We start from the raw sequence: 11,454 nt of genomic DNA on the forward strand, positions 1-11,454 counted from the left end.
GGACGAGGAGGAGGACAGAAGAGAAGACAATGACATGGCTGGTCAATGGCTGGCACTTTCCCGAGTATGGGATTAGGATTAATGGCAAAAGTGCAATCGAAAGGCATCCGCGGGGCGCCTGGGTGGTTCAGTGGGTTAAGCCTCTGTTATCAGCTCAGGTCATGATCTCATGGTCCTGGGATCAAGCCCAAGATCGAGCCCAGCATCAGGCTCTCTCTGTTCAGCAAGGAGCCTGCTTCCCCCCCCCCACCAACCCCCCACACCCCACCTCTCTACCCACTTGTGATCTCTCTGTCAAATAAATAAATAAAATCTTAAAAAAAAAAAAAATGCATCCCCATCAGGACTTTGTCAGTGTGTGTGTCTGTCCTTTACAGGGACACCTGTATCTCCACTACCACCTTCTTTAAGAGGATGCTACAGAATATAACTTTCTTTGTACATATACCTGTCTTTGGGATTAGACGTGAATGTGTGTAGCCTGGGTCTCTAACCTTCATATTAAAAAAAGAAGAAAAGGCACAAGAGATGGTATCAAATATTCACTACCTCCTGTACAACTAATTCCTTGAGAAAATCTTTAGAGTTGCAACATTTTAAGCTAGGTACTATACATAGTGAAGGCAGACCACAAAGTCAGGATAGAGAGAAACGTGCTTCCCTAACTAGTAAGAGGCAGGGTCTGGGGCTACGTGACTCACCCAGTTGTACAGTTCTGAGAGCTCAAGGAGGATTCCGGCCCCATAGGTTTTCCCACCCTATGGGCCACCACTTCCAGAACCACACACCTGTCAAAGACTGAGGAAAGCCATTTATTTTTCATAGTAAGACCCTGCAAAAGAACAACTTTCTTTCTAAGGGCCAGATTAGAACAAATAATCTCTTCTTAAGAACTAAAATACTTGAAGGCATTTCTTTTTATTTATTTGTTTGTTTGACACAGAGAGAGAGAGATCACAAGTAGGCAGAGAGGCGGGGTGGGGGGGTGGGGGGTGGGAGTGGGGGGGAGCAGGCTTCCCGCTGAGCAGAGAGCCTGATGGGAGGCTCAATCCCAGGACGGGAAGACCTGAGCCACCCAACTGCCCCGCTTGAAGGCATTTCTTGAGCAGAATACTTTGTCAGGCAGGAAAACCAGCAGCCGTAGGGCTGTTCAAGCTAAAAGCACAACCCAAAAAGTTAGAATAAGACATTCCTGGGAGGAAAGTGGGAGAAAAGGCACTTTCCTCATAGCACTCTGGAGGGAGAGTTTTTTGAGGAACAGGAGCAGAATGAGAAAGGCCAGAGAGGGGAATTGGGGGTTGGGGGAAATGGGGGGTATATAAAGTTCGTTAAGAAGGAAATGACTATGGATTTTAAAACACATGAACCAGGTAGATAAATGGATTTAAGTATGTGTAAACGGTCTGACCCTATTATGCCCAGAAAATAAATGTGTACCTCTCTTGCCTTTATTGCATTACTAAAGCGATTACAAGGAAGGTGTCATTGTCCAGGACATTTTTTAAAGCAGTGAACTGTGTGGAAGTTTAGCCTATTTAAGATTACCTCACTCGCTGCCTTTAGATGAGGATCTCGCTGCCTTTAGATGAGGATATCTTTATGTACAGTATCTAATACGGGAATCACAACCAGATCTACAGCACTACTCCCGTTTTCTCAAAGAACAAAAACAAATCAACATGACAACACGATGTGGATTCAATTAGCACTTGGCAGGTCATGAATAACTTTTAAACAACCTTCTTTTAAGTTGGAAAGTGTTAAGATATACAGTAATCATGGTACCAAATTGCTTTCCTTACAGTAGGCCAGCAGTCAGGAACATAAATCTGAAAAGGTAAGTCTTGTTTGCAAAGGAAGGAACCAGAACATTTCTCCTTGGGCCATACCAGTTTCTATGGGCAGTCCTTTGTCCCAAGCATCTTCCTCTTCCAGTATATTCATTTAAAGCCCATCACCTGAAACCTCCCTCTGATTTTCAGATGGTTTTACATTAAGTATGGAGGAGAAGAAAAGGAAAAAAAAAGAAAGTTGGTGCACTCATCTTGCAAACAAAAGCATAAGTCATTATAAAGAAAATGCTACTGAATTGTTAAATATTCTTAGATCATCAACGCAAACTGCATAATTCTATACACCCTGTGGTTTGGGGGGAGGGGGCAGAATACCTTGGTTCAAATCAACATGGAAAGACTTGCCAAAAAAAACCACCTATTTCATTGGATAAAGAAGAACAACCTGGGGCTAACCCCACAGAGTCTGGTGAGAGGACTCAACAAACATACCACAAGAGTGCAACTCATCCTGCTTTTAATGAATGGACAGAACTTAAGGATCACTGAAACACACGCTTTGTTCTGAAAACTCCATGGTGCCCACCTGCCCAAAACCGGGTGCATGCAGCTTCACAGGTTCCAGAGCTGGCTTACGACTCATTTCATATAGAATCCCTGACAGATGCTAAGGAAAGGGCTTCATACCACCCCCCCCCCCAAAACATAAAATACTACAAGGGAAATATTAGGCAGATTTACTGCTCTACTCCATGTGTCTTGAACATTACTATGATCTGTGCAAGACATTTTATTGTAAATAAGCCTGCAGAGTGTACAGTATGTTTTCTAGAAGACCTTTAAAGAACAGCTTGCAGACAAGAGGTGCTAGCCTTACTTTCACAGCCAGCAAAACTCCATCCAAGAGGCTTCTGGCATGTCCCCACCTCTCGTTGGGGGCTAGCTTCAACACAACTCCACCAACCAAATTCCAAGGGGTCAGTACTCAGAGTCAGGTGCTCTTAGGTATTTCCACATCAAACAGCAACTGGGAATTCAGACACTTAGAAAATTTAGAAAAGAAAAGGCCCGTTTTCCCCCAGAACAGTGTATTAAAACCAACTCAGAGCTGACTTTGCAAGGAGGCATTCTCCATAGTAAATTAAATGGCTGAAGCTTGTGCTTCTTCCAGCAAAGGGAAAGAACCAGGCTTCACCAGAACCCAGAGTGTGCAATCACCGAGGCTCATTTTTAAACCTTTGCTGCCTTTTAAGAAGCCTGCTCCACCAAAAACAAAAACAAAAACAAAAACAAAAAAAAAGTTTTCAGTCAATGAAATGCAAATTGTCACTGAACAGGACCATAAACAAAGCTTCTATCTACCTCTTTCCCTTTTTCTTTTTTTTTTTTTTTTAAATTCTTCATTCTAGGCATCCTGACTGCTTTTAACACACCGTTGGCCGTTGTAAAAATTAGATTACGTTGGTTCTTTTATGATTGTCGCCAGCCCCTTCCTCCCTCTTGTCTCCCGGCTACTCATTATGTTCAGGATAGCCAAGAGAGCAGAAGGTGAGGCGGTCAGCTCAGTTCCTCCCTCTTGCCAGACAAGCGTTAGGTAAATCATTCAGTGCAATTACATATTCTAAACCTAATGGATGGCACACAGGGAAGGAGAAAGGTAAAGACGGGCGGGAAGGAGAAGCTTCGGGATTATTTCTAAGGTAAAGCCACAATACTCAAGCTATGTCTCAAATCGCTTCTGATCGTCTTCAAAACAAGTCGGCGGGATTTAGCTTTAACTTGATGCTCCCGGTTCTCATTCACAGTGGAGGTGAAACCAGTTGCAAAATTTCACTCTACTGGAGTCCGGAGGATCCAGGAAAACGGGGCTTGTCTTTCAAAGTCAGCAAGAAGCGGCGGTTTGAGCCCTGCGCTCCCTAGCTCCCTAGCTGGAGGCGGCACCGGGTAGCGGCCGGGTGAGCGGCCTCCGGCCAAATGCTTATCCCCGCTCCGCATGGCCAGCACAGCTAATCGTGGGGGGTGCACACAGCTCTCCCGGGCTCCCGCACACAGCGGCCTCCTCCAAAGAAAGCCCAGTGCTAAGACCTCGGGTTGGTGTCGCCCGTGGGTTGCCAAGCTCAGCGGACTTTAACTTGGGTGTCGCTCCCCAAAGGGAAAAGGCTCCCTCTCCATTCAAGCCCACCCTACAGAGGCTCCCATCACCCCGCCCCTCTCCCAGGAACTCTCGGACACCACTGTGCGCGCCCACCCGTGGTCTCTCGTCTTACAGGCAAGTGGAGAGGGCACGGGAGAGCGAGATTGGAGTGAAGAGGTGGGTACCCCGGTCTGCAGCAATTGGGGAGTGCTCGGAAAACGGAGCAGGCGGTGGGCGTCAAGGGTAGGGGCCCCGGTCACAGCAACCTGTAGGATTGCGGCTGATCGCAAACTTGGGGTGGGAGGCAGCGGTCCCCTCCGAGGTCCTCCGCCCGATTCCCACCCTTTGGGGTCCGTGTTCGCAGAGGTGCAGCGCGCAACTTGGGAAGCCAGCGCCATGGGCGCGGGTCCCGCTGGGTCTCGCCGTCGTCCCCTCGCCTCTCCCCCGGCCCCGCCGCCCGCTCCGCCCGGCGCTTACCTCGGGCAGCCGCAGCCCCCGCCGCCCAGAAGCAGAGCCCCAGCCACGGGAGCCACCGGCGCGCCCCTCCAGCACCTCCTCCTGCGGCGGCCGCTCTCCCCATGGTCCTCGCCGTGCTCGGAGTCCGGCTCCTCTTCCACGCCCCGGGCGCCCGGGAGAAGCAAGGCGAGCCGAGGACCGAGACAAGCGGGTCCCGGAGGTCTTCGGCGAGTGACTGATCCACGGCGGCTCCCTACAGCCCCGGGGCAGGGCGCTCCGAGCCGCCGCTGGCCGGGCACCGGGAGCCAGCACGCGCCCCCATAGCCTCCCACGGCGGGGCGACCGCCGCCGCCACGGCCGCTGCCGGAGTCGCGCGTCCTTCCCGCAGCACCGCTCGCCGCGCTCCCGCCGCTGCCGGGTCCGGGACTACCGGGCGGAGGAGCGAGTCCGCATCGCTAATGAGATCCCCGCGGCCGCCCCTTCTCCTCCCCTCGGAGCGGCAGCCAATGAGCCGGGCCGGGGCGGGGCGGCGGCGGGCCGCGCGGGGCGGGAGGCCGGGAGGCGCAGGTGAGCCCCGCGGTGGCGGCACGCGCCCTCGGGTTCCTCCACGCGCCGCAAATGGCCCTCGGTCGCGGGGAGAGGCAGCGGGTCCGGAGCCCGGCTCGGGGACGCGAGCGCACGCCTGCGGACGTGAGGGGCGCCGGCGGGCCTCTTGGAGGCGAACCCGGCGCGGAAAGATGTGAGCACCACGGCAGCCCAACTCAGAGTCTGCCGCTTCCAGGAAACCTCTGTTTTGTTCAACTTTGAGCCCGTTCTCAGTCCTGCCTCTCCGGCTTCCATTTTTTAACGTCAGATCAGACAGCCCTCCGAGCACGTTCAAAGAAAAAAGAGAAAGCCTTAAATGCCAAGTGGGGAAAAATAACACTAGAATAAATCCATTATTGTAGCTATGCTAAATCCCCATGCATATAAATAGAGAGGTAGGGAAATTGCAGTCAAGGGTGCATTAAGGGGTATGTGATAGATTTTTATTCCTACCTTTTTTTTTCTTTTTAAACTTATCTGAAAGCTTCCTCATTTCTGATGCCTCCTGGTTTTGTTTGTTTTAATCTGGGCCCTGGGAATTGTCTTTCTTCTAAGTATCAGGGAAAGTGAGTCGTTTCCTTTGTAACAAGAAGGAAAAAAGACTTTTTCTTAGAAGTGTGGTTTATTTTGAATAAACTGTCAAACTATTTAAACTGGCTTTGAAAGGACTCATGGTTGCCTGTTACTCTTCTCTTAGGTCACACAGTTTCAGAGCACAGAACACACCTGGGGAGTTGGCCCTGAGCCCAAGACTTCACAGTCAGAGCACGTGCCATCCCTCACAGCATTGAGCCCCCCAAAATGGTGCCAGAACTCAACCGGTTAGAACACATGTCCCCTATTGCCTGGTTGCCCCCAAAATGAAGTCTTGGCTCAAAAGAAAACCTTCCCAACCATTAGTTCCTCACTGCCCACACTCAATATTGATAGAAGTACTTCTTTAAAAAAACCATGTCTCTTGCCAAAGTGCTCCATGCTCCCAAACACCTTTCTCCGGAGAATAAACAGTTTAAAGTGAGGTAATTGTGTTAACTCGCTTTCTTCTGAAAAAGAGGATAGGAGGCAGAAAGATTGATTCCCTGATAAGCACATATGCCATCCCTCTCCTGAATGCCACCAGACCCGTGAATGCCGGGGAGAGGAGCCAATTGCTTCCTCCAGTCTTCTTGCAGCTCAATAAAAGGTTTGGGTCCTGGTCAAGAAAACCAAGCTCTGGGGAATGAATGCTTTAAAGCAAAGACTAATGTGGGGCTGGCTAGGGACTTGCCTGAAAATCTCTTTAGAATCTTGGTAAATGAGTGTTTTGTCCTTTTCCTCTGAGAAGGTGAATTGTGAATTAATCTACCAAATATGCTCTACCTGTCTTCTGGAAAATAGTCATTCATCCTCTGACGTTCCTTATTCTTCAAGAGTACGTGGCAGTTCTATCACAAATGAGCACTTTAAAAAAAAAAAAAAAAAAAGTTAGGAGGGGAGACTTACTATGTTTCCAAGATAGTATTTAAGTATTACTTAAATACTGTCCCCAGAGGGGAGCAAAAGTAAAAACAATTTTATTTAAAAAAATACATCTAGGGGTCCCGTCCCTGGGTGGCTCAGTGGGTTAAAGCCTCTGCTTTCAGCTCAGGTCATGATTCCAGGGTCCTGGAATCGAGCCCCACATTGGGCTCTGTGCTCAGCAGGGAGCCTGCTTCCTCCTCTCTCTCTGCCTGCCTCTCTACTTGTGATCTCTGTCTGCCCAATAAATAAATAAAATCTTTTAAAAAACTAAATAAAATGAAATAAAAAATAAAAAATACATCTGGGAAATAGTTGAGCTAATATTAATCATACAACGGGAGAGAAAATAAGAAAATTTGAGTGCATACCCTGTTCAAGGAAATGGTTGTTATATATATATATATATATATATATATATATATATGTAATTATTTTTCCCTTGGCAGAACCAAATCCTAGAATATAGGTACTATTATCCCTTATTGGGAGATAAGGAAAGTCAGGCTGAGTATAGGAATGACTTTCCCAAGATCACGTAGGTAAGTGTCTAAACATCAAGAATGAGACATGGGTTTGTGTGATTCCAAACCTAAGATAAGGTTGAGGTGGTATCCTTTCAATCAGGTGTTCCAGGAATAGATACTCTACTCATCGTCCTCAGTACTATTTTGAGTTGAGAGAAGTTGGATCTTCAGTATTACCCCCTACATACATCATGTATGAATTATATACCACACATTAATTAATTCTGTACACTAGAATATCATGTATTAATCTAAATATGGCTATTTTTAAACATGTATGAATTGTATCCCATTCCATTTGGAGAAACAAATTGAATAGTCACTATCCAGGATCAACGTCTCCAGCCAGCAAGGCGTAGTAGAAGAACCAGCCTGAGAGTCAGGAACCAAGGGACTAGGGCCATGACGCTGCCCGGGGTGGGCTCTGTAGCCCAGGGCAAGTCAACACCTGGTTTCAGTTTCCTCATCTGGAAAAGGAGAGTATTTAACTGGAGGATTTTAAGATCAAGCCTTTTTAAGATCCATCATTTTCAACTGTGGCATGTTATGATTTTGAATACTCAGTACAACCAAATCAGAAATTAAGCCACTGTTCTGGAATTGGGGCAATTATGTAACGAAGGCAAAATGTGCTCTAGACAGGTTATTTGGAATGATAGCCACCCTAAAGATATTAGCTGTAACCAGGTAATATTAATTCAATGAACAGACTTGGTAGTGTTTTCCTCAATTCTTTGTTGCTTGAATTGACTATGCCTATTTTCTAACACTTTATACATGAAGATAAAGAGGTAGAATGTTCCTACTCCCATTGCCTTTTGGCCATCTTTAGCCCAACTAATCTCAAAAATAGAAAATGTTTGAGTTGAATCAAACTTAGACGAGGGGAGATAGAGACTGGGCATAGAGAGATCTGTCCTTCCAAATTTAACAATTTTTTTCCCAAATATAATGAATTTTTTTTTAATGGCTTGCTATAATTCCTTAGGAAAAGCTCTGTATTTGTCTAGAAAAGAGTATTTAAAGACTTTAGCCAACCTGCTTGGTGTAAATAGTAAAACTCCAAGGGATGTTAAAGAAAATAGACATATTCTACATGAGTAATGGGAAAAGTCTGTTGTTCTAGGATTTGGGGAAGGAAAAGGGGAGCCAAGGGGTTGGTGGAAAGCCAAGACCCAGCTAAGATGTGGCCTTTCTCCTGGGAGCCCCAAATCATCATTAAGGTTACAGAGGCAAGTGAATTTATGGAAAATGGTGAAGGGATTATAGTTTGCATCTAGATTACTGAAGACAAAACAGACACTCAGGAGAGAGCAAAAGGACCTTGGACACCGAAGCTTTTGAAAAGTATGAAGATATTTTGGGACAGTCCTAAACCTTAGACCTGCATTCTTCTGGAAACAGAAAGTGCCTAATTTAAAATCTGAACAAAAGTAGGGTGTCAGAAATCAGTGAGATCAAGACCCTTGGGAACAGAACACAGCTGTAGCTGAAAGGAGAGGAAATGGGCTTAAGAACATTGAACATTAAGACTAAGGGAAAGAAGGGGCCCCTGGGTGGCTCAGTTGGTTAAGTAGCTGCCTTCTGCTCAGGTTGCGATCCTGGGGTCCTGGCATAGAGTCCCATGTAGGGCTCCCTGCTCAGAAGGAAATGTTTCTCCCTCTCCTTCTAGTTCTCCCTGCTCATGTTCTCTCTCTCTTCTCTAAAATAAATCTTAAAAAAAAAAAAAAAGACTAAGGGAAAGAGAAACTGAAAAGAATTCTGCAATATATTGGTAGTGTATTTTACCTAACCTGGGCTCAACTGGCAATTTTAGTTAGAACTGCTCTAAGAATCTCTAAGTTTTGTAGGGCCTTTCTATGCTGCACCCAGTTCCTTTCCTAGGCATGGGTTATAGAGAAAGGACTGTCTTCCCACATTTGGGATGTTAGCACTGTACCCTCTCTCCTTCCAGAACCTGACAACTGTTTCTGAAGACCCAAGTACTTCTAGCGCTGCCACTGGTAGACATTTCTGATAAAACTCACCATTTCTATTAATCATATAATTACATTAATAAATAGGGACAACCAAAAATCAACTGGACAAAAGGCCAACAGCTGGCAACTTCAGCGGGTGAACTTGGCCATGGAAGTAAATGAGATATTCTACAAGCACTATTTCCATTGGGAATACTCTGTGCCAGTCATTTCCCAGGAAGGTCTTGTTCAATCAGAGCAGCCCATTTTAGAAATGCATGCGACTCTCAGAGAACATGCTGAATTTTATTCAGCCGCCCTGTGTGCTCACAGCCCAGCTCATGATTCATGAACCTGCTGGAAGCATGGGGGGAAAAAAGATGCTCAAAGCCAGGGAGCTGTGAGTTCCTCACATGTCATGTTCTATCTGTGCACAATAATCCAGGTTACCAGTCCTCCTTGTTAAGAGCAATATGGGATCTTTTTTTAAGTAAACCCTCTCACACAAAATTAGAGAAGTCCATTTCAGATATTGGGCTATGAAGCAGCAATAAAGTGCAAAATCCAATACATTTGTTTAAAAAGGGCAGCGGGGCACCAAGATAAGAGGCTAACTAAACCAGTTTTTCCTGACATTGCAAGTGTGCCTTCCCCGTTTTGTACCCAGGGAATTCTTCCTGGAATCACGCATCCTGGAGTTTCAGCTTCAGTTGCTGACACAGACGAACGAAAGAACTTCAAAATAATAACAAGAAACACAATTCTTTGGCAGTAAAATTAATGTGTTAGTACTTAAAAAAAAAAAAGAATAAATTGAGAAAAGATGAGATGTGTTCACCCATCAGAGATGCAGCCCTGGATGACAGCACAACATGAGACCCCTGGGTTCCCTGACCTTGGCACTGAGCATCAGACATGTGACAATGTACACATCCCGGCACTTTGTGGTAGGTGTCTTTCCACATTGGGAGAAAACACCATGGCTTGTACTTCCAAGTGGCGGATGCTGCCAAACCTCTGTGGAGTGTGTATTTGGGGCAGGTTTTTTTCCTGCTCAGTTTTCTTTCTATTCGTTCCCTTCCCGTTCTGCCTTGGGACATCATTTAGTCATTCACTCATTTTTTTCCTCTTCACCTACTCTGGTAGACACTATACCTACCGGAGGAGGCAAGAGAAGAGACATCCAAAGACAGTTAAAATAGGGGCACCTGGCTGGTTCTGTCCATTAAGAATCCAATTTGATTCTTGGTTTAGGCTCAGGACATCATCTCAAGGTTGTGAGATGGAGCCTAGTCAAGGTCAGTACTCAGCGGGGAGTCTGCTTGTTCCTCTCCGTCTGCTCCTCCCCCACCCAGCTCTCTCTCTCTCTCACACACACACAAAGAAATAAAATCTTATTTTAAAAAAAGGGGAAAAAAAGACAATTAAAGTTATAGATCAAAGTCATGTAACTGCCATGTAGCCTTCTAGAACACACAATTTAACCACACAGCTAATCTCCAAACAGAAGGCTGAAGCCTGGAGGAGATGGTTGTCCTGCAGGTTCCGGTCAAGAATAGACTCAAGAGTCAAAAATGTAACAAGTGAAGCGAACTCATATTCAAACCTTCTCTTCCCCTCATTTACATTACAAGATCCAGAGGTGTTTGACTTCCCTGGTTCTGGCACAACACCCAGAGTAAATTGTGGGAATATAGGGGTCTGATGCAGTTTCCATATACAGACATGATGAGAGCCAGCAGGTATCTTTTTACACTAAAGTTACCTATTTTCCTCCCTGGCAAGGCTAAGTAATAAATGGACACAGTCAGGAGGATATCTGCATGCCAAAAGTGAAGACTAGAAGGGAATATGCACCTGTTTAGAGTACCAGAACCAAAAAAGGTTACCTGGCCTCTGGAACAAAAACCTAACAAACAGAATGTTACTGTACACACTTACAGAGTAGCCTATGCTATCAAAGGAATTTATCTAAAAGTCTTTAATCATAATAAGCCACTTGTACAAATGCCAATTAGAAATCACTAAGAAAAGAAAGGAATGACTCTCTGAAAGGTAAAAAAAAATAAAAAAATAAAAACCAATAACCATAAGTTTCCTTCCTAGTTTTTACTTTCTGGTCTCATTTTCCTTTTCTCTTCACTTGCCTTGACTTCTCGTCTGGAATAAGATATTACAAATTAATCTCTGTCACTAGGAAAAGGATGACAACTCTAGCAGATTCTTTAAAGCAGGACTTGAGTAACTATTACATGATTCCACTTGATGGTGTGCAAAGAGAAAATGCTAGCTTAACAAACAGAATTGTTTCCAATTTTAAAATAAAGCTTTGACTTTCAGAGTCCAAATCCTACCATACCTGTTTCGTTTCTCCATCTTTATTGCCCAACCCCTAAAAACACTATGAATTTATAATTTGCTGTAACTTAAGGCTCAGGCAGTAGATTTAAAAGCATTCATTAGTAAATGGCTGTCATGCATTTTGAAGGAGAAAAGATCTACTT

General features: G+C 45.4%; 1 protein-coding gene across 4 annotated transcripts in view; it reads right to left on the bottom strand.

Annotated features, from left to right (window-relative positions):
- UNC5D (unc-5 netrin receptor D) overlaps window positions 1-4,844 on the bottom strand; it is a 544,123-nt gene extending 539,279 nt beyond the window's left edge. For 3 of the 4 annotated variants that reach the window (XM_059156226.1, XM_059156224.1, XM_059156223.1), the window contains exon 1: window positions 4,405-4,844. In XM_059156226.1, coding sequence (XP_059012209.1) covers window positions 4,405-4,507 — 103 coding nt within the window. In that variant the 5' untranslated portion in view covers window positions 4,508-4,844. The remainder of the gene's footprint in view (window positions 1-4,404) is intronic. The other variant, XM_059156225.1, reaches the window with a different exon arrangement.
- Window positions 4,845-11,454: the final 6,610 nt, after the last annotated feature.

This window comes from Mustela lutreola, chromosome 18 (genome assembly GCF_030435805.1).
Source record: "Mustela lutreola isolate mMusLut2 chromosome 18, mMusLut2.pri, whole genome shotgun sequence".
Classification (NCBI taxonomy): Eukaryota; Metazoa; Chordata; class Mammalia; order Carnivora; family Mustelidae; genus Mustela; species Mustela lutreola.